We start from the raw sequence: 23,973 nt of genomic DNA on the forward strand, positions 1-23,973 counted from the left end.
CTATTTTTCCTCATAACAAAATTCTACAACATTAAAAAACAAAACTTGTGAATTCAAATGAGACGTTTCATAAAACAGGAGAAAACAGAGTGGGGGATCATGTTGGTCGTATCTACAGCATAGTTGAAAGATCACTACTACTATTAACACCAACACTTTTTGTCATACTTTATTTCCTGGTACTACACTGAACAATGTCATATGTGGGAACATGGAAATAAGTCCTGATCTTTGGTCTCAAGGGGCAATCACCCATGCAGGAATTTGAACACACTGTTTTTATCCTTATTCCAAGTATCATGGAAAATGAAGAAGGTGGCTACACATTGTCTTCAAAGAGCTTACAATTTGGTAGGGAAGACAAATTTACAGATGGTTCAAATAGCACATGATATGAGATAATATACAAATGAAGTTACTTCATTAAAGTTACTGCATCAAGGTTGCTACATGAAATAATCTTTAGTGGACCTACTAGCCCTGTCCGATGCAAAATTAGGAAGCAGGTTAAAGTTGCCTTTGGCATTTGTCCACCTCCTGGTTGGTTGGTTGGTTGTTCTCAAGATGGGGTCTCACCATGTTGCCCAGGCTATCTTTGAGTTCCTGGGCTTAGGCAGTATTCCTCACTCAGTTTACCAAATAACTGGGACTTCAGGCACACCTCACTGTGTGCTGATGGGCTTTGTTTTTCACCACCAGTGAAAGGGCAATTTCCTAGTGCCAAGGTTTTGAAAAGCTGCATATTCTCCACTTTCCATTTACTCTGTTCCCAGAAAATTCCCAGAAGTGTGTTCTCAACAGAATCTCCTATGGCCTTTTCTGGGAACTTCAAATCATAATGGCATCTGGAGGGAATAGTGTCTTGGGCACTAACAATAATACTTTCTCCAAGCCCTAACTCTTAACGTAATGTGTGAATGATAACTTGGGATCCTACCTATGAAATTCTGCCCTCCCATGGTGCATAACCTAATAAATCCTAAATGGTGTGATTTCGTTTAGAAATCTGTGCTGCTTCTACTTAGAAATTAGAACCAAGGAGTCATGCATAATGTGCCCTTCTATTCCTCTGTCCTTCTAATTAAACCTGTCACCAAATTATGACATATTTTCCTCAAAAATGTCTTTAGATATCCTATCTACTTCTCTATCATCTTCATCACCTACATAGCAGTTGAACTTTTATGTTTGTGAGAAAGCAAGGATCCCTTCTGATTTCCTTCCATCACTCCTGTTTTGTGGCACAAAAGAAGTGAACAATAAATATGTGATCTATGAGTACATATGTTATTATTTGCACTCGATTGTGAAGTCTTTGTGATATATTGACAGAAATGAAAGGAAACTGGTCATTTTAGGAAAAGGAAACAGATAAGACAAAGGACAAAAGAAAGAACTGATTTGGAATATATATATATATATATATATATATATATATATATATATATATATATGCCATAAAAAGAAGGTTGGCTGGTACTGAGGGTAGATTTTACTAAGTAAAGGGGAAATAGCTTTTCATAAAAGCAAATATAAACTCTGTTTATATTTGCTCTGGGAGGAAAGTGGAGATATTTGGGGCAGGATGATAATAAACTGAAAGTAGAACTTTAATATGTTCTAGTGGAAGCAAAAAAAAAAAAGGATCAATTTAGATGTAGTTGTGATGAAGATCTAGATTTGAATGGTGGCAGTAAATGCTACAAAAGAAAGATCTGGGTAGCAGAATACAACAGTCACTAATATGCCATTATGTAAAAATGTGAGTATGTAACAGAAGTGAGACTGTATTATGTATTTGGGGAGTTCAAAACCCAATTGAGTCGAATGTATGAAAGATGATATGTCTTGAGCTCTGTAATGTTTTGAACAATCAATAAAAAAAAAAAGAAAGATCTGGAGAGAGAAAAATATTAAAAGAAAAAGAAATTTGGCCTGGATAAGTGATTATACAATATAGATATAACTCTCTTCCTTTTATATTTTCAATGAATTTCACTAGGTATATATTTTTACCCAGAAAAAATATTCCAGGTCCATTTAATTAATATTTTTTTGTTTAAGAAATGTCTATATATCATACAACCATGACCTTGCACTCTTGATGTTTTCAATTAGTTGATACTTTGTTGTGAGGGGCTGTGCTGTGCACTGTGGGATCTTGGTAGTACCCCTCACCTTCTCACTAGATGCCAACAGCACTGCCCACCTAGTTAATAGTATACCTCTAGATATTGGTGGGGAGATCAAAGTTAACCTCTATTTGAGACCCACTGTTTCAAAACTATATAGTCCTATGTAAGTGCAGAGTATCATTGTTATAAATATTTACTATTATATTACAAACATGTTTTCATTCTAATTCAGAAAGTGACAATTCTCTTAGGAAAATACATCTTACATTAAATAGAAACAGTTTCACCCACCCCCATAACTGAGTACTTTACCACTGAGCTACATCCCCAACATTTTTTCCTTTTTTATTTTGATACAGCGTCTCCTCTCAGTCACCCAGGCTGGCCATCAAGTTGTGTCCCTCCTGACTCAGTCTTCATAGTAGCTGGATCAGAGGTAAGTGCCTCCTCCCCCAGCAGAACCATTATTTTAAAAGAGTTTTAGGGGGCTGGGATTGTGGCTCAGCAGTAGAGCGCTCGCCTAGCACGGGCAGGACCTGGGTTCTATCCTCAGCACCACATAAAAAAAAAAAAAAAAAAAAAAGGCCTTGTGTTGTGTCCATCTACACCTAAAAAATAAATATTAAAAAAAGGGAGGTTTAGGATGGAAGAAGTAGATCTTTAAATGTACTTACATTGAGTTCTAAAACTATTCCAAGGCAATCAATCAGCAATGAAACCAATGTGGCTATCATAATTATAACCACTGTTATAAGCACATGGAAAAATGATGAAAGAGTCCCTCCAAAAAACACGTTGGCAATGACCTGCCAAATAAATAGATTATTTTGAGAGGTAGTCTTCAGACATGCAAGATTTATTGAAAGAGTATTTTGTAATAGCATGTAGGAGTATATACAATATTGTCAATAAGACAATCAAATTCTGTATGAATGTCTTATATTTCCAAATTACTTACACACAGACACATAATGCAAGAACAAGTATTTTTTTATGGTGCTATTAGTCAGTCAGTTGATTATATTACAGATGCAAAGCATGACACAGCAGGGTTTAAATACATGCATCTCTCAAGAATAAGCAAACCCTTAGGAAGTTACCTTATCCTTCTTCTTGAGCCTAACAAGGTTACTACTAAAACAAACTGCAGATGCTATTTAGATTACTTGAATGGCCTCTGAGGAAAGCATTACCACATTTCCTTTTAATGATGCTGGATGTGTAATATCCTTTACTAAGAGGAAATTGATTCTACATAAATGAAATCCTAATTGTTACAATTTAAGTCCATGATATATTGCTTTTCCTCAACAAAAATATAGAGAAGAGTTTATCACTATTTCTTAGTAATACTCAGATCAGGAAACCAATTGACAGTCTCCTATGTAATATATCCCACATTGTGGTATAATTTACAAAGAGAAGATGTCTAGGAGATTCTTCCTTTCTCTGGAATTAACATCCTAACTAGAAATTGACAACCCATCTAAAGAAATGAATGTATACAGGAGGCTGAGGCAGGAGGATTGTGAATTCAAAGACAGCCTTAGCAAAAGCGAGGTGCTAAGCAACTCAGTGAGACACTGTCTCTAAATAAACTATAAATTAGGGCTGGGGATGTGGCTCAGTGTTCGAGTGTCCCTGAGTTCAATCCCCAGTACCAAAATAAATAAATAAACAAACAAACAAATTTATCAATTTGTGATGGTACAAAAAATATCAAATAGCTTTTAGAACTAGAAAGAGCTTCAATCATCCAGATCTATCTCCCTTCAAGTAATCTTCTTTACAGCATTCCTGAAAAGTTCTGGACTCACCTTGGTTTGAGATAGGGATTGAAACATGGATAAAATTTGAAGCTGAATTGCCGACTGAGTCAATAGCATGCAAAAGAGCAAAGAGGTGAGAGTAGGAACAAACCTATGGAGGGAGACAGGAGACTGAATAGAGGAGTGACTGTGCAGAAGATCAGGGGCAGAGACGGCATGGTAGGAGAGGGTCAGATGCTTAATATGGTAAAGAAGCAGACTCCAAGTTGTGTTATCTTAGTAGGTAACATTCCCCAGAGGCCAGATGCTGCCGTGGCTCTGCTAGAGTTGAACTAATAACTCTAACTGATTATAATTTGAACAGTCTTCCAAATATTATCTTATTTAAAATCTATTATTATCAAAACTTCTAGTATAGGACTGTGAGAATGAAAAAAATCTGGGCAGGCTAGTGAGGGATATTTATTAGGGACACACAGCCTTTTTGTTCCTTTTATATGTGGTTGGATATCTTACCCATGATTTGAGATGGTTTCATTATATTAGCTCTGTGTGTGTGTTTATGTGTATAGAAAGAAGTGAACGGGTGAGGTGTATATGACATTCCTCTGCCTAATATTTGCTACGATGGCAAAGATCTTGATTTAGTTCTGTCTTCCTGTCATGGCAGCTAGAAAGGAAATTCAGGGCCAAGTACTGAAGACAGAGGCTGCCCAGGTGAAGTGACTCAGACGGTCCACACACAGTTTACCAGAAACCGCATGGGAATGCACCATCTGTTCTTTCTGATCTAGAGATCAAGTCTGAACCTCAAGTCCTGGGCAGATGCTGCAAGAAGATCATTTCCTGCATCTAATAATAGTTAGAAAATTTCTAAAAGGCTCTTACATTTTAAAAACCTGCATAAAGCATCAGTGTATTTGACTTCTCCCTCTAGTCAAGGTAGAAAACGGCCTGTGAATGCCACATTAGCAAGTGAGCAGAAATGCTTGTAGCAGAGGACACCACACAGTGCTACCCTCTTCCCTCTTTCAAGTCCCAGTGCTCGTCCTCACTCAGCACTGCCCACGGGAAGGGAAGCTCCAGGCTGTCCTGAGAGGCTTGCTGATTACTGAGTGCATTTAAGGCTCTGTGGACGTTTCACTTCATACATTAGACCCATTCACATAGTGCACTGTGTAAACAGCCCCCAGGAATAGATCCTAAGACTAAGCCCTTTTCAGTATGACTCCTGAAAGAACCACTGTGCCTCAGGATCATGTTTCACTGCTAACCAGTGCAGTGGGTGTTTAGCTGTCAGCAAAAGGGATTCCTGACAAGCCATGCTATCCCATTTCACACCAAAAGGACTCATTCTCTTTCAGCTAATCTTTCTCCACAAATCCGAGTGGATTATACAACATAATTTGGAAATGAATTTATAAACAAAAAAAAATTGTAGAGAAATAATATACTGTATGTTTACATTATTTATATAATTTTTGTATGTCACATATAAATGTATACATATAAATACATAAATGAAGTCTATATGTAAAATCATAGGTTGATGTTGCATTTTGATTCCCCACAGTGTATAAGACATTTTAGTTTTTTAAAAATAACAAAACCAATTAGAATTCAATGCACATTGATTTACAAAATGTTTTCCCAAAACTACAATTTTGAAAAATGCTTTTTAAACCTTGGTACTTAATTTATTTGTAAGAATACTATTTTTAAAAAACCAATAAGTATGGGCTGGGCATGTGGCTCAAGCAGTAATGCGCCTGCCTGGCATGCGCAGGGCGCTGGGTTCGATCTTCGGCAGCACATAAAAATAAAATAAACATGTTGTATTCACCGAAAACCAAAAAATAAATATTAAAAAATTCTCTCTCTCTCTCTCTCTCTCTCTCTCTTAAAAAAGAAAAAGCCAATAAGTAAGCCAGGTGAAATGGTGCAAACCAATAATCCCAGCTATTCCAGAAGGCTGAGACAGGAGGATCCCAAGTTGGAGGCCAGCCTTAGCAATTTACTGACATGACACCCTGTCTCAAAATATCAAGGGTTAGGGATGTACCTCAGAGATAGTGTACCCTTGGTTCTACACATGGTATTGGGGAAAAAAGAAAAAAGAAAAAAGCCAACAGCTTCAGTTTAACTATACTAAAGGCTGGCATTCACTTTGAGATGCATTTGTATAAATATTTGTGCTTATGCTTATAAATATAATTTTCACTTCTAACTTTTGAAAAATTAATCTTATATTCTAATATTCTAAATTGAGAAAGAAAATTTTATAAATTACATCATAGTCGTGTCCTTGAGAATTTTCAGAATAAAATTATTTATAAATCTTCCTAAGTTAAGTGTTGTAGAGAGAGAACCTGGATAAAGTAATAAAGAAGAATCATGCTTACCTCTCTAGTTACAAAGCATTCGATTGGGTATGTCAAAATGACAGTTATGCCATAGCAAAACCTTCCAAAGGTTACCAGGTCATCACTTCTGCAATAATTTTCAAATAAGTCCCCTAGAGAATAATATAAAATAATTTATTTATTAGATACTAGATTTTTGAGGTACATAACAAATGAGATATTTATTATTATAAGTCAAGCTCTATAATCTTCATTTTATTTAATTAAAGGAATAGATTACCAGGTCTAAATGTGTTTGCATTCAGTACCATATAGCTATTTATTGATATTAAAATCAATACGTGTCTCATTTGATGAGAAATGCAACAGGAATAGTTTTTTTTTTTATTATTCCTATTATTTGTTTTTGGTGTATTTGCCTCAAGTTTGAATCAAATTCTAAAAAACACTTTTATCCATTGTCTTCTTACATTAGAATCAACTCCCTAAATTCTTGTTCACTGGCTTTGTAAATTTGTTTCTGGCCTTTGTTTGTGGTAAGTGACTGAATTACATATATATAAAAAATCTATTAAAATAAACAAATTTCCCTTTGAAGTGCTATTCTTAGATCAAGGACAAATCTGAAAGGAAGAGTAGTCCAGTACATCTGGGGAGTTGAGTTTCCTGCACACGATGCTGTAGGGGTTAATCACAGTCTTGGGACCACACCAAGGAATTCTAAACATATTGTCTTTTATGTCATCCAATGTGCCTGAGTGTAAATGCACTGTTTCAAAACTGAAAATATGGCTGCCTCCCAGAAAGAACATTAAATTTAGTTCCAGACTAAATAATGAACTATATACCTTGAACCAGTTCTTTAGATCCCATATGTTTGCAGAAATTGATGAAGAAATACAGGAATCTAATTAGGACAGAGAAGTCATCAGGCAGAAACACTCAGTCGTGTTTATTTCCTGAATAACATGTTTATTTCCCAAATAGCATGCATTTGGATCCATTTATTTCCCAAGTAGGGTGCTTAAATTTGAAAACTGCAGTTGCCTTTTTTTCAAGAGCGCTGAGTACAAAACTACATCAAAGTCACATATCTCACTACTGTTTAAAAAGAAAACAAAATAATGCCTTTGTACTCTTTTCATTAAAAAGCTAAATACCCTAAATGAACTGCCTCTTGATCCATTTAAGTGACCCCCTCAACTCCCCCATTAAGTAAAACAAACATACATTCCTTTCTAATGTCCTTTTTTGGGCAGAATGAGTTTGTACCACAAAGCAGCAGTGACAGGGAACTGTCTGAAAATTGATTGAAAAGGCTCCAGATTCTCTGAAAATAAAAAGAGTGAAATTCCCCATTCACTAGCCTTCACTAATAAATGGGCCCTGCGCCTTATCAAAAGTCAATGAGAATGTCAGCAATAATCTAGAGTTCCTACTGCCTCACAAGCTGGACTTTATCTACTCATCAAGGGGAGCAAAGCAGCACACAGTTTGTACAAACAAGACCAGATTTGCCTAAGGAGAAATGACCTGAAGGACCAGGGTCAGTTTATTCCAGTTTGAAATGAAATATATTTTAGGGAATTAGAGCCAGGGGAAAAATAAGGACAACAACCACCACATCAAACACCTGTCAGCTTTGTGATAGAAAGATTTAATTATACTAATTACCACTTATTAAAACACACACACACACACACACACACACACACACACACACACACACCAGGAAGGTGTGACTAGCAAAAAAAGGTTTATGTTTTACTGAAGAGGCATTTAAAACCCAAGGTCCCACACAGACCAGAACCCTTAGGCCATTCATCTTGACAAACTGTGTAGCAATAGTGACACATGCCAATGTTTCGAAATAGTTTTTATCAAGACCTTCAAGGTCCCTTTTAACTGCTCTTTACTGGCACACACAGGTATTATATTTTGGCTGCATTGGTATCATGTTATTCATTATTTATTAAGCCATCTTTCTTCATTTTCTGAGAAATATCTGTGTACAATCACAGTGACCTGTAACCTCTGTTAAAAAAAAAAAAAAAAAAAAGGCAGCCATTCTCCCAAGAACATTCTAGTGTCACAGAAAACTGAGCCCAGAGGAGCTGGAGGTAAGAGACAGCTTTTAGTGGGTCATGGTAGACCAAAATGGAGGAGGCAGGAAGAGAATGGAAAGAAAATGGGACCTGGATGTCAGAAGACTTTTTCTCTAATTTGTCACAAACCAGCATAGGCAAGCTACTGCAACTCTTTGTGTCTTAAAAGGAGGTAAAACTAGTTATTCCACTTAACCTTCCAAGGGTTGTTTGAAGGTCAAGTGAGACACCAGACCTGCAAAAGCTGTGAAATACATGAATCACAGCCTTGGCCTGCTGTCAGACTACCCTTCCTATTGCACTCATAGGAGTGTAATGAATGAATGAAAAGGTCAAGGGCCCTTTAAAAAAGGATGATTCAGTTGTTGTGCCTGGGTGAAAACAAGAAAAGAGAAGTAACTTTGGAAGGAGGAAGGGAAAGGACTGCTTTTATGGAAAAGATGATGTTTTGTAATTAAGAGGAGAATGGAACAATTCAATAAAAATACCCTACAGGCTGGGAAAGAAAAAGAAAAAAGTCTGGATAAGAAAAGTCTGGATTAGAATTAAAATGATGCAAACATCTAGAGAATTTGTTAACAGAGAAGCAGGCAACTTGCCTAAACTAATCACCCAGGTGACATAGGGGATGAGAGAGGTCAAATTAAAAAAAAAAAAAAAAAAAGGAAAAATCAACAGAAAGAATAACAATGAGAGTACAGTAGGAAGAAATTTGAGCAAAGAAAGGATGTTCAGTGCTGTCAGGTGATTCAGAAAGAGACAGGAGACACAGAACCCAGAAGATTATCAGCTTTGAGCACGAGGAGGCCTTTGGTAGTTGAGTTTGAAGATGCATTAGAGTAAGGGGAGGACCTGAACCTGGGTTCGTGAGCCTGGAGTGAGGATGGAAGGAGAGATTACGGACCACAGAACTAAGATTAACAGTTTAGAGGGGAAATCTGAGGAAACAGCAGAGAGACAGGAGGGTAGAGCAAAGAATGGGTGGAAGAGTGATTATTTCAAAAATAACAATGGACAAATTTGTACTAAAAATTGAGTAGAACATTGGGTGTATTGGTACCAATCCACATGAGCACCAAAATACCATGGAACTGAATCTCTCATTTTACCTTGGGTAAAGCCAGTGAAAGTCAAGTATCCACACGTAGCAAAGAGCACACAGATAAATACAGAAACCAAGATGGACATATGGATGATGCGGGACCATTTTGCTACTGTGGCTTCTTCCAAAGAACCATAGACTAAGAAGCAGTTATGGTGGCAAATAAATGCTGTAACACAAAAAAAGAAAAAAAGGAAGCAAGCATTATTGAAGTAAGCCCAGGGTTTTTTTTTTTTTCATTTATTCTGTAATTTAGAGATGAATACTACTTTAGAATGTCAATCAACTGATGTTCAAAATATTATTTTACTAAGTAAACAAGAAAACAGTTTTTCTAATGAGTCTAGAAATGAGAAACTTCATTCATATCAGGCTTATGTTGTATCTTGTCTTGATATAAACCAGACTATCCAAACTTCTCTCCCACTTTCCTTCTCCTAAGGACCCTTCCCATCTAAAGGAAAATCTAAACAACATCATAATAATCAATGCATGACTTCCTTTGCCATCTGGGACACAGAGTTGCTTTAGATATCCAGCCAATTCTTAGTACATTGTGTGCAAGTTTTGAAGAAGTCCATAACACTTGCTAGAATTCCAAATTAAGAAACAAGATAACTATAAGGGTTTCTGCGTGAGAAATGGATTTCTCCAAATTGAAGCAAATTTTAGTAATGAGTGAGAAAAGTTTGAGCATAAATTAGGTCATACACTGCTAATAGGAAGTTTAAAACTTAGGATGCCAGACGTCCAGGCATATATATCAAATAGATCTTTTTCAGTGAATAGGTGACTCGTTATTGGGAAGGGGCCTTTTGAAGCCATGTACTCACCAAAAGACATGACCCCAACAGCCTGAATGGCATTGGGCTTTGCAAATACCCAAGCATCTTCCATTTTGGGTCTAGAAGAGAACCAGTTAATTTGATAAATTATCTTTAAACATGTCAACATGGATATATCAGAGAGCAAGAAATGGTGTTACAAATAAAAACTGGGGGCCTATAAGCCAAAAATAAAAAAGGGGCCCCCATGAATCTTATTTAGTCATAAGTAAATTTCCTGGGATCATCAATACAGTCTCAACCCCAGTCCTTTAAAATGCATTTAGAATACTTGTGCAAATTTTTACATATGTAAAATAGCCACTGGCTATGTAATTTTGTGGATTTGTTTGCTCATCAATTTAACAACAAGCATTTGTTATGTACTCATTGTTGAGACTCTCATTGAGGGAGATATAAAATTAATAACGTCCAATTGCTGCCCTTTATTCTCCTCCTTACTTTTTCAGGCTCCATCTACCCAAGGTATATTTAGCATTGCAGTTGAGGGTTGATGCACATGAACTAATAGTAACTAAGAATGTACTGAGTGTATCCTGGGAACTCAACTGTGTCATCTCATTTAACTTTTACAACAACATTGAGTATTACTCTCATTATTTAACAAATGAGGAAAGTCAATGGCTGGGTGGTGACATAATTTGCCAAGCTCCCACAGATAATAAGTGAGGAAGTTGGGGTTCGTCTTCTTGGTAAACTTTATCCTTATCAAATGTCTCTTCCATGCTGAACTTTCTGCCAGTGGCCTCAAGTTTCCACCTGTGGTTATATTCCTCAAAAGGAGTTTTGGAAATATATACACTTTAAAGAGCTTGAAACAACCTGTATCCTAGCAGAATTAAAATATTTAATATGAGCAGGAATTTGCCTCCCTGATTAGAATCCTCTTGTCCCCAGTCAGCAATGATGAACAGCACAGGCTCTAAGATCAAACAGATGGTCTCTATGTTCATCTGACTTCTTCTATTTATTATCTATGTGACTTCAGGCTAATTACTTGATCTTCCTGTGCTTTGATTTCTACATCTATAAAATGGGGATAACAGTAGACCTAAATCATTGAATTATTGTGCAGATTAGAGAAAATGTGTAAAACTTCCAAAAGAGAGACTACAACATAGCACATGTTAAATAAGTGGTCATTTTTAATCATCATTTTTTGTTAATACCTTTATTATCCTCTATAGTTATTTAAGAAAAGGTAGCGAAAAAGGGCATGCTGGCAGACACCTATAATTCTAGAGACTTGAGAGGCTGAGGTATGAGGATGGCAAGTTGGAGGCTAGCCTGGGTAACTTAGGGAGACCCTGTCTTTTTTTTTTTTTTTTTTTTAAGGCAGCAAAAAGAATAAAAGTATGGCCAACTTCCCTAGAAAGGAAAAACTTGGATAATACTTAGAATAATGCATGAAGGTAGAAGAGATGGGCACGGGAAGCATACTATAAAAATAAAGGCACTTGGGCTCTAAAATTTAAAAAAGAGAAATTCCAAAGATTAAAATCCACCTTTCCTAATTTTGTTATTCATTCTTTATGTAAATAGGACACAAAATAACCCTGTGTATTTTGCCAAAGTCTGTGGGATTTGTGCGGGATATCACCTTTCTTTCCCCATAGGAAAGGAGCTATGATAGGAAAGGCGGCAGCAAGGGAGGCCCCAAGGGTGCCCTGACCTGCTCTGATTCCACTTGTTGGAGCGGGAGCTGCTGCCACCTGCTGCCCGCACTGCTGCAACTACAGTCAGCATTAGCAATCCCAGCACACCTGTTAAATTCCAAAATTAATGTGGAAAACACACACATTTTGTTTATCATCCTTAAAAAATAATTTAGATGAAGGACAAATAACCGTTAGGGAAATTTGAAGACTGTCTAAATTTCTAGGATGTTATAAATGATATCCTTTTTCATAGGGTTTCTGCTTGTGAAAAATACTCTCTTTTCCCCTTAAAAAAAGATTGTGATAGTGTCCTGCATTTAAAACTTCTATTAAAAACAGAAATGGAAGAGTTTGAGCTTAATTTTCCTCCTTTAATTCAATTTTTTCAGGTCCCTATGGTTTTTTTTTAAGATATTCCTGGCATGTACAATAATACCTGAAGATGATTTTGGATTTTCTCTGTTAATCTTTTTAACAATATTTTTTAGTTGTCAGTGGACCTTTATTTTATTTTATATGCTAAGAATTGAACCCAGTGCCTCACACATGCTAGGCAAGCGCTCGCTATACCACTGAACCATAACTCCAGCCCCTCTCTGTTCATTTTAATGATGGTAATTTTTAAAGATGGGAAGTGCCAAAGAAGATATTAGAGACAGAAAAAAATGCATGTTGCCCAAATCTAGAGGAAGAGAAGAGATATTGAATGTGACTTTTGAATCATTTATAAAATAGTAAAGGACTGAGTACTAGGGGGAAAAAAAAGCTTCACAGGAAAAAAAATGCACACACACAAATACACACACTTGGATATTTTATGTGATTGTGAAATAATCATAAACTTGTGTGCTATAAAGCAATTGTTAAATGCCACATGTACAAAAAATAAAATATATGGAATAGAATATTTAGGTAAAATAGTAAGTTATAGAAAAATGTAAAAATTATTGCTCAGTAATCATCAATATTTGTTTTGCAAACACATTGACTGGTACTACATGTTGTCAATAATATGTGCCTGTTAAGGGTATAAAAGCATGAACATGAATGAAGTTAACCTTAGCACAAAATAGTAATCTCTGGGGAAACAGAAATGAATCAACTTTTAAATATGATCATATATCGCCCATCAAGATTGGATGCAAACATAAAAATGATTTTCGTCCAAGTTCCTGTTTCCTGAATTGTATGTAATTATACAGTATTTTCTACATAAAACCTCCCTCTCAAAAATGGAGAGGTAGTTCAGTGGCAGAGGGCTTGCCTAGCATGTGCAAGGCTCTGGGTTTGATTTCCAGCACTGCAAAAACAAAACCTCTCTGGATCTTAACCTAGTTTTTAAAAATTTTTTTGAGTTGTAGATGAGCACAATATCTTTATTTATTTACTTGTTTGTTTTTATGTGGTGCTGAGGATCTAACCCAGGGTCTCACACCTGCAAGGCAAGTGCTCTACCACTTACCTCCAGCTCCAGCCCCTTAACCTAGTTTTTAACCTTGAATTTCAATGAGTATTCTGGAATTGAAACTTTTTTTTCTCCCACCCACTCCCTCCCTCTCCGCCCCTCTAGAATTAAAACTTGATACTTTTTGTTTTCTAGTTACTTATTCATTCATTGAACATTCAACAAATATTTGTTGACCACTCTGTGGTAATCATTGTTACAATCTTTGGGAATACTGCAGAGAAAAAGACTAAAGATAAAGAGGTGAATTATTTTGGTGTCTATTCTGCATCATAGAACAACTCTGTACAATGGTATTTTCTGTAATGATGGGCATGTACTATATTCATGCTGTGCAATATGGTTGTCTGATATAGAAGTCAAAAGTGGCTACTGAGTATTTGAAGTTATGGCTAGTGTGACTGAAGAATTAATTTTTAATTTTATTTAATTTCATCTAACTTAAATTTACATAGCCACAAGTGCCTAAAAACTATTGTATAGGAAAGCACAGATATAAAAGGAGTCATGTAGAAAGTCTAAGATAGCCTAAAGGAATTAAACAAATTACCTAAAGAAGTTTCATTTTTCCTGTAACATAGTTTGTTCATTAATTTACAGCTTACTATTTACCATTTGAAATTTCCAAGTGACAACTAAAAGAATGGAGTAGTTGTGTGTTAAGATAACTAACAAGTGTACTTCATTAACTTCTAGAGAACCATGGATATTTGAGAATTTGCCAAAAAGAAAAAAAAAAAGGAGGGAACATAATTTAAAGTGTAATTACATATAGAGTTATATGGTAAAACAGTACATAGGAGTCATACTTTACTATAAAATATGAATTAAACTACTTCATAATTAAAAGATTAAATTATGGAATAAGTGCTTGATTTTATTTAAAACCAGAGGTGCTTTACCACTGAGCCACATTCTTGGTCCTTTTCATTTTTTATTTTCAGACAGTATCTTTCCTCACTAAGTTGCTGAGACTGGACTCTAACTTACCATTCTCCTGCCTCAGCCTCTCTAGTTGCTAGGATACAGGCATGTGTCTCCATGCCTGGCTAAGTTCTTTATTTTAAAGAATAAGTCACAATAAGTTACCTTTAAATAAGGAATATTTTTCAGTTGATTATTCAAATTTAACCATATTAATTAACCTAGACTTTTCAGAAATATTTCTTTTCCACAAAAAGTCAGAAGAAACTCCTAAATAAGAACTTCTCTCCAATTTAAGTTTGTTCTAGATTATTCTATTAAAATTCATTTCCCTGAAGAATTGAAATCAATGGCACTTGCTGGTCTGTGTCTAGAATTAACAGAAGCCAACAGTTATGGAATTAGCCCATTGATCTCAGTGTTGTCGAACCTGCAAGTGTGTTACCCACTTATGAATGGAAGCTCTTTATCCACATCTTGCTCCTCCTGCTTCTTTAATTTAATAAATGTACTTGCTGGGTAAAGACCAAATAGTGACTAACATAATCAAAAAAGGAACAACTAAAATAAGAATAAACTTAATTTTCATTACGAAGAACACATTTTCTTTATGACTAAGAAATACACAGCAGATTGTAATAGAAAAAATATGGACTTTGTGCTCAAAGAAACTTGGATTTAAATTTTAACTTTATGATTTATTAGCAAGTGACTTTTGGCAGATTGCTTAGTGATACTGTTCTCAATATTGATAATGCTATTTTATGTATTAATGTAAAAGTTAAATGAAAAGATGAAGGAAAGAAAGTGGTACACAGTGGATAATGTTAGATGAGTCCCTCTTTTCCTTGTTCTTTTTCCTTGCATTATAATTAAAGTAATAATCCATGTCTAAATCTGGGTGTAAGGATCAAGCAAATCTGGGAAATGAAAACTTCTTTATAGTATTCATAATTTTTTCTTCAAGAAAAAAAGGACCTTGGGCAATGCAAGATAGCTTATTCTTTTAAAAATAAGGGATTCTGGAAAAACATCAAAAATTTGTCTATCTCCCTACATACACAACAATCGCATTGGTACAGTCTACCTGACATAACCATTTTAGAACTCTGGAGCTTATTGAAGCTTGAAACTTCCAGAAGAAAGAAGCATTAGATGGTAAATTGAGGTTACTTTTAATCAAATTGAGTTTTCACCATTGGAGCAACCACCCAAGACCCATACCAGGCAGACAGCCATGCTCACACATGTTCTCGGAGGAACTTGCCTGGAGCTTGTGGGAGCCAGAGTGGATAAAAAAAGCACCATGTGTCCCAGATACAGGGATCTATGCTCAGATTTCTGATTGTTGCTTCTGATGACAAAAGTGCTGACAAAAAGGTGACAAACCATGATTACTGCATCTCCTCCCATTGTGGCAAGCCACTTCCTCTTGGCTAATGGGACTTCCACAGTGTTTGAAGAACCAGCACCCACCTCCTCTTAATTTTTGTATGTCAATGAAAAATATAAAGAACAAAATTATCTAACTACTGGATCATCTACTTCCTTTCTCTACTTGTTAGTTTATAGCTGCAGTTACCCTACTTCATTAAGACATTAGGCAAAAAATTAAAAATAACTATATTTTGTGGAAATATTGTTGTGGCAGCCGTTGAGAATGGAAGGCATTACAGCCAAGTAGAGGAAGCTCGTGATGAGAAAGAGCTGGCTTGCAGCACACAACCCTTTGAGTATAAACTCAGAAACATCATTTTTACCAAAAGGTAAAAATAAGAAAAATGGAAGGTCCTGGATAGAGGTCAGTGGATGGAGGTAAGAGATAAAGGAACTCCTAGGATGACAATGGGAAGAAAACTGAGACTCCAGTCTCTCTGGAGAGATCAGTACAACAGAATGAAAGCTTTTGGAGGAAGCTCTCCAATAAATAAATAAATAAATGACTAAATAAATAAATAAATTAATTAATTAATTAATAGGTATCCATATGTTTGAACATTTGAAAGAGGAGTAACAAAAATGATCAAATTTAAAAGCTAAATTGGACACCTAGCAAAATGGGTCAAAAATAACTCAGAGCAAAGTGCTCATTGTAGGAAAAAAACTGAAAAAAAAAAGAAAGAAAAATAAAACTGTTTAACTTTAAAAGCTGTCCTATGTCTTGATGTATTATGATATGTATAATATGTATACCTAAAAAGAGGAAAGATAATTTGGGGACTGGCTTATAGCAGTTTGCAGCCTTAGTATGGCAAATACCATTAAAAGATTGCTTCCCTTATCCTCCAAAATCTAAGCATATGCTAAGTCACATTCTTGGGTTTTTGTCCTTGTCTTCTGTTGTTGTTTGGCGCTGGGGATTAAAGTCAGGGCTCTCTTGTGCTAGGACAAAGGAGTTTTAGCTTTGAGTTACACCTCAGCCAGCCCCTTTTACTTTAAAAAACCCTTGGTGTGTGCATATGGCAGGGTGATGAAGGTGGAGAAGTTTGGGAAGTTGAATTTGTTTTGCGAAATTGTCCAAGTTTGCATTCCAGGATTCAGGCTCTCATCCTGTTTTGAAAGACAGACTCCTCCTTATCTCCACACCAGCTGAGGAGCAATAAGGCCAGGCTGTAGGAAGCAAGTCCTAGGTATACCTCCAGTCTTCACCCACTCAGGAAAACAAGCTTTAGAGTGATTGCTCTGGAGCCTTAGTACAGGAGACCTCCACATCAGGATGATCAAACAACCTTATGCCTCTCTCTGGCATATGCCCACACTCTTTCTGGCTAAACAGAAGCAACCTCCAAACTATACAATCCTGGCAGAGCCTCCATTTTCATTGTCAGTTTTATATGTTAACCTCCTCAATCACACATCTGAGAGTTAAGTGCTCTGGGTGGCACACGAGGCTCTTGTTTCCTGTCAGACCACAGGCTGTTCATGACAGGCAGATCTGAGCACTTCCTGCAGCTCTGGCATTAGCTGATAGCTCTCTGCCACTTCCTTACCTGGATGGTTTGTATTCTGTTCTTTAGACAGTTGTGGTTTACAGGAACGTAAAAACCTGACCGGGAAAATTCTTCTTGGGGAACTTTAACATCAAAACTGATACATTTTTCAAAAATAAAGTTTAAAAGTTGGTTTTGATTTAAAATGTACCTCAATCTTCAAGCTGGCTTTTTGCCATAAAATAATTTTGGTTTTTAAAATATGAATATGTTCCAATTCCTGTGTCAATCCTTTAAAAATTGCCTTACCTGTTTAATGTTGTTCAGAATGAACAGCAGAGTGTGCACAGGAGAGGACAGGATTCACTTATTTCATATGATAAAAATTTGTAAGAATTTTGGATGTTGTTTTGGTTTTCTATTGTGTCTTTCCACAAAACAATTAAAATATGATGTGAATTTATATTAAAAATTAACATAATTTTAGATGTGAGCTACTGATAATTATTTTCATTGGGGTTCTACTCATGTTTTAACTGCTTCACCTTATACGCTGTCCCTGTACAGTCTTGCCCCCACGAGACTCTCCAGATACTCTAAAAGTTGCATTTCTAAAACTCTGGATGACTTCTTCTTTCCCCATCTCCCCCCACAAAAGTTACACGATATATAGATATCAAAATATCAAAAACTTACTATATTTTCCCCAAATCTGCTTCTTCTCTATCCTGGTAAGGAAACTAAAAGAGGGTCCTGTCCTCTACATTTCCACAGCACCCTGCTTATAGCCCTGTCTATTGAGACCTGGATATGGTGGGCATGCCTATGGTCCCAGCTTACTTGGGAGGCTGAGCAGGAGGATGGTTTGAGCTCAAGAATTCAGGGCCTACCTAGGCAAAGTACTGAGACTGCATCTCTCTCTCTCTCTCTCTCTCTCTCTCTCTCTCTCTCTCTCTTTTAATTTTTTAGTTGTAGTTGGACACAATACCTTTATTTTATTTATTTTTATGTGGTGCTGAGGATTGAACCCAGGGCCTCATGTCAAGCTCTCTACTGCTGAGCCACAACCCCAGCCTTTGAAGTTATATTTCATGTGCTTATTTGTTCTGCTTTATCATCGATAAGCTATAAGAGAACCACAGAAAGGGCAGGGGAATGTTTCCTTTTCAGCCCCCAAACCTAGAAGAGTGACTGACCTGCAGCCATTTATTTAATAAATACTAATTGATTGAACAGACTCTTCCATTTTCTCAAATTGGTGGCAAGTTCTGGACCATCTACTGATCTACTTGTCTAAGCCAGAAGTCTTGGTGTGACGGATTGCCCCTAGGTAACTCCTGCTCCCATGACCCTCTCTGTCATTAAGTCTTACTAATTTCATCAGCTTGAAATTAATTGAATATTTTCTCCACTTCATTTTTATCTGCTTTGCCTTTATAATGTTCCAATTGTCTTTTGCCTGGACACTTGCTATGGATAGCCTCCTAGGTTTTTACATTCCTATCTGTTTTCACCTCTGTTGCAAGAGAAGTCCAATTAAAATGGAGACTTAACTGGCCATTCTTCTGCTTAAGAACTGTCAATGCCCATTCAACTAAAGAACAAATCCCAGTTTCTTACCACTACACATAAAGTTTTTCCTTCATGTTGGTCTCTGCTTAACTATAGGTTCCTTTCCTTTTATATTCTACCCAAACTTTGTGCCCAGAATCACCAAATTCTAGGTACTTCTTAAATATAGAAGCTATATAAGGGGTGGTGATAGGGTTGTAGTGGCTGGTGGGAGCTATGGTTTGAGTAATTATGTCCCCTTTAAAATTAATGTTGTGGGCTTTAAAATTAATGTAGTAGCATGCTTGCCTAGTACGCATGAGGCCCTGGGTTTAATTCCCAGTAGTGTTAAACAGATAAATGAACAAATAAAATAGGTAAAATAAAATACTTGTTGAAACTTAATCCCCAGTACATCATATTGAGGTGTGGGGCCTTTAAGTGGTAAGTAGGCTGCAAGGAACCCTCACTTTGTAAAAGAACTTGAAGGAGTAAGTTCAGCCATTTTTGTTGTTCCTTCCCTTCCACCAGGTGAGGACATAGAACTTATTTCCCTCTAGAATAAGCAGAGTTCAAGACACCATCTTGGAAGCAGAGAGAGCAACCCTAAAAGCCACTGAATGCTGGGGCCTTGATTTTGTACTTAGCCTCTAAAACTGTGAGAAATACATTTCTGTTTTTTAATAAATTACTCAGTGACATTTCCATAGCAGCAAAACAGAGTGAAACAGTGGGCAAGGACAGCACAAATTTTCAGCAATTTTTCGAAAGTGACAATATGGAGATTAGTCATTGTTAAAATCATATAACATATTTGAAAAGCAATATAAGAGCATATAGAATTCTTGACAAAATTATCAAGGCATTCTAGATACAGGGTACTTAACACAAGAAGGAGGAAAAAGGAAGTCCTAAGATGACAGAAATAGACACATTGTTTAGAAAGGAGTAGCATAAACTTATTTTTACAGGCTAGCTCCCCCAACCAATGGCAGTGTGTGCCTGCTGTCCAAATTCCTCCTAACATTGGAACCTTGAACTTCTGCCATTGTACATAGTACATCTCTAGATCTCACACATTTGTGCTAACAGTAGCTTCCATCCCACCCTCATCCCCTTTTGACACAACCAATGCCTTTGTGTTTTTTTCAAGCACCAAATCACATATTGTCTTATCCTGATATATTACCTGCCTACACAGGTTGAATTAAGAGCCCTTCCTCTGCTTCCATGGCACCGAATAATAATATATTGAGATCGTCTTTATATGTTTATTCTATATAGAACTAACCATTACTTTATATGTTTATTCTATAAAACATAAGGATGTGATGTCAGGGACTGTGCTTTCTTCATCTTTGTAGTCCAAATATTTACAAGAGAGACAGGTGTCAGTTGGCCATTTAATAAATTCTTACTGGCTCAAAGAAAAGGCTATTCATTTTTTGCTCTTTGTTTGTGAATCTGTACCAGAGACCAGTTAGATTTCTGACTGGAATAAACAGAGAGCTGTAAACATGACTAAGACAGCCATTTATAAAAATACCTGATCATGAGTAAAGGAGGACTTGACATTGAGCTACTGAGGCTGTTCCTCTTGCTCTTCTGATATTTAGAATGACTGGATGAATCCTCCCTAAGCACATACCATATTGCAGACGTTGTTCCTATGTTCATATAGTCTCAAATCAAACAATAGTTCTGGGTGATGTTTCACATGGGCAATTTGTCAAGTGAAACACACCGCTAGCTCTAGCAGTGAGGCAGAACCTAAAGTCAAATGATGTTTTAGCAAATGAGTTAGCAAATTTTGCAAAGCATTGGAACTAGACTTAGGAGAATTTTGTTTGACATGAATTTTTTTTTTTTTATCGTCTCAAGACAACTTTTATTATCTCATTACTTTGAAATTTTGGTCAGTCAATCCCCGAGTTACAGTGACTAAATCCAGAAAGCATATGGATTCATTCAAATATTCAACTGATAATTCAACAATTCTTTGCTGAATTCTAATTTCATGTTAGGCACTCTGCTGAGTAATAGATATACAGTGTGAAAAAGCAAATGTGATTTCTGTTATCGGGGCACTTGTGGTATGTGGAGAAAAATAAAATACAAAGGGAAATGCATAAAATATAATAAAGACAATTTAACAGAAGTATCATCATTTTATTCCTGTGTGTGGCTCCAAATGTAATCATCTAGAATATTCAAGTCCTGAACCTATTCCCATTCATCATACTCTCAGGTAATAATCTCACTGTTGAGATAATTGAGGCTACTGGGTACAGACACTCAAGTCTCCTACTATGGTCTTCAGAAGGTATCCATGTTTTATTCTCCATATCCTTATTCTACCATTTCAAGAAATGTACTAGCTCCTTTCCAATATTCTAAATTTCAATCATTCAAGATTTCATGGAGGATTTGTGGCTTCATCTTTTTACTTGATCTATAACATGCTCACTATCTCCCATGGTTAAAAAAAAAATATATATATATGTATATATATATATTAAACACACTTTTTAAAAAGTACGTTTAGAGCTCTGACTCAAGACAGTTTTACCATACTACTTTTATTCATTGATGCTTTTCATCAAAGAAGAAAGAAGAAGAGAGATAAGAGGAAGTGGAGAAGGGGAAGGAAGAAGGAAAGAGAGAAGGGGAAGATTTGCCAAATTAATTTTTCTATTATTGTCTTAATTCTTAATTCTCTCTCATTTGCTTCCTCCTTTACCATTTAACTGAAACTCCTATCCTCTGAAGAGGATCTCTGTGGTTTGCACCACATAATGGCCACTCTTCTAGCATCACTGACTTGACTTCTTTTGGGATCACCTTTTGTTTTTTCTACTCTTTGGAAGGGTTGACTATATTCTTAACTCCAAGAATGGGCATGTATAGTCCAAACACAAGCAACTCGACACAAACTGTGATGATGAGGTCTGAGACCATCCTGGGTCCTCATTAGAATCCTCATTAGAGCCAACCACCACTAATTCTGGGAAGTGAGGCTGAAGGAACCCTAAAAGAGAAAGCTCTTTCCCTTTCTATGGATTTGGACTTCAATGGATATAGGTTAAGACGGCTGTGGCCATTGTAACACAGTGAGGAAAATCTTTCAGATACAAGAGCAAGAACAGGAAGCAGAGAAAAGAGACAACAACAACAATAGCCCCAAATCAGAAAACAAAAAACTATACCTGATTTCATTATTTGAGACCCTACATCCAATCATAAATTAATTATATTAATTATAAAAAATAATCTTGAACTTTACAGTTGAGTCAATAAATTCTCCTCTGTGTCAACCAGTTCATAATCCTGTGGTTGTCATTTGCACAACAAAAAGGGGAATAATTTATATATCATCAAAATTTTCAATGGCCAGTATTTGGCAGAATGAATTATTTCTTTCTTCTATTTTGTACTCTTTCTCTGCCTTTACTCATATTTTAAATGATCCTTTCTTTAAACCCCTCTAGTGCTTTATATGTAGCATTAAATGGTAGAATTTCTGGGTTAGAGTAGATAAAGGGTAAGGAAATTAATATGTACTGAGATTCTCTGGAAAGGTACACTGCATATATATAAATGCTTGTTAAAAGTTCAGACACACGCAATTATGTTTAGAATTCCACATTATTGATTGAAATGCTTTTTTCTAACTTTTTTTAGTTGTAGATGGACACAATACATTTATTTTATTTATTTATATGTGGTGCTGAGGATTGAACCCAAGGCCTCACACACGCCAGGTAAGTGCTCTACCACTGAGCCACAGCCACAGCCCAATTAAGATGCTTTTAAAAGAGATGTCATAGGAAGGAAAAATCGTTTTAAGTTTGGAACTGCATATTATTGTTCCCATTCTGAATGTAAGAATTGAATATTAATGAGAAAATAAATGAAGGATTTTGCAATCTAATGCCTCTTACTCTAGCTAAGAAAAAAAAGTAGAAAAAAAATAGGAGAAATGTATTACTGCATTTTTATACTCACACACTTTCTGGAAAGCAATTAAATTTCCTTGCCACCTCAGTTTTTAGAAAGCAAAAGGTTAGAAAACACAATAAAATTGAACATAATTTCCAAAAAGTACTGGAAGTCATTGGACTGTGAGATATTTGAAATCATATCAAGAAGCAGGACTTATAGCCCTATGAGTTATGGAAAAGGAAATTGAATTGTGTTTTATTTTTAAAACACAACCACTAAAAAGATGTTTCCATAGTAACAAGGTCAATACCAGTGGCCATTACAGACCTTCCTCTTTTCTGATAGCGGGTTTAAAGATCTTTTTCAAATACCACTTTAAAGGCCCTATGAAAAATCTACAGCTTTTCTGATCATTCATCTGAACCAAAAATGAAGAAATCACACATGGTGGATTGAATTTCTCATGTTTTATGGATTATAAGCATTCATGGCTGCCATATTTTCAGAAAGAATCTTGCTTGACTAGCCAACCCCTGAACATGGGATTTAATTAGCCTGATCTTAAATAGGGACAAACAGAAGTTGTTTGCAGTAGTATTCAAACAGAAATAAAAGGTGGCACAATATTTAAAAACACACTCCTTTAACATCTAAACATTGAGAGAGTTAAGTAAATAGCCCCTGTTATTAGAAAATTTCAAAGGTTCAGATTAAATATGATATCACTGCTAGAGGAAGATACTGTCCAGATTTTGTTTATACTGCTGAATTTAAATAGCTCTTAGTCCACAAAATCAATTTATTTGACACCACCAGGATGTGGACTCTCCTTCCTCTTTTCTCTGTATCAAGCGACACTATTCATCTGATAGTCATTGTATATAGCTTTATCATCTTCATTAAATGTGAGCCCTTGAGAGCAGAGATATTTTACTTAGTGTTCATGATAGTATCTCACATTTCATTTATATATGGAAATACTGAGAGATAGTGGTGAATGAATTGTAAAAAATAATCACACAACAGCAACTAAGATAACACAAAATCTCTGGTTTAATTTTAGAAACGATGTGTCAGTTGATATACTCATGATTTTAATCTCTTTAAACCAAGAGCTTTTAATCCCTGTAAGCCTAGATCCTTGTTCACAGAATCTTCAACTGTTAAGTAATGAATTCAATTGC

General features: G+C 36.0%; 1 protein-coding gene and 1 long non-coding RNA gene across 8 annotated transcripts in view; one reads left to right on the forward strand and one right to left on the reverse strand.

The window, feature by feature from the left end:
* The window catches only part of LOC144365556 (uncharacterized), a 259,899-nt gene that overhangs the window by 10,823 nt on the left and 225,103 nt on the right, over window positions 1-23,973 (forward strand). For all 4 annotated transcript variants that reach the window (XR_013424114.1, XR_013424116.1, XR_013424115.1 and 1 more), the window contains exon 2: window positions 2,495-2,571. This is a non-coding gene — a long non-coding RNA (uncharacterized LOC144365556). The remainder of the gene's footprint in view (window positions 1-2,494; window positions 2,572-23,973) is intronic.
* Slc38a11 (solute carrier family 38 member 11) overlaps window positions 1-23,973 on the reverse strand; it is a 51,612-nt gene that overhangs the window by 8,865 nt on the left and 18,774 nt on the right. For 3 of the 4 annotated variants that reach the window (XM_078017514.1, XM_021733111.3, XM_078017515.1), the window contains 4 exons: window positions 10,308-10,378; window positions 9,482-9,643; window positions 6,307-6,419; window positions 2,810-2,941 (listed from right to left, as the gene is read on the reverse strand). In XM_078017514.1, coding sequence (XP_077873640.1) covers window positions 2,810-2,941; window positions 6,307-6,419; window positions 9,482-9,643; window positions 10,308-10,378 — 478 coding nt within the window. The remainder of the gene's footprint in view (window positions 1-2,809; window positions 2,942-6,306; window positions 6,420-9,481; window positions 9,644-10,307; window positions 10,379-23,973) is intronic. The other variant, XM_040294399.2, reaches the window with a different exon arrangement.

The sequence above is a fragment of the Ictidomys tridecemlineatus genome, chromosome 7 (assembly GCF_052094955.1).
Source record: "Ictidomys tridecemlineatus isolate mIctTri1 chromosome 7, mIctTri1.hap1, whole genome shotgun sequence".
In the NCBI taxonomy this organism is placed as follows: Eukaryota; Metazoa; Chordata; class Mammalia; order Rodentia; family Sciuridae; genus Ictidomys; species Ictidomys tridecemlineatus.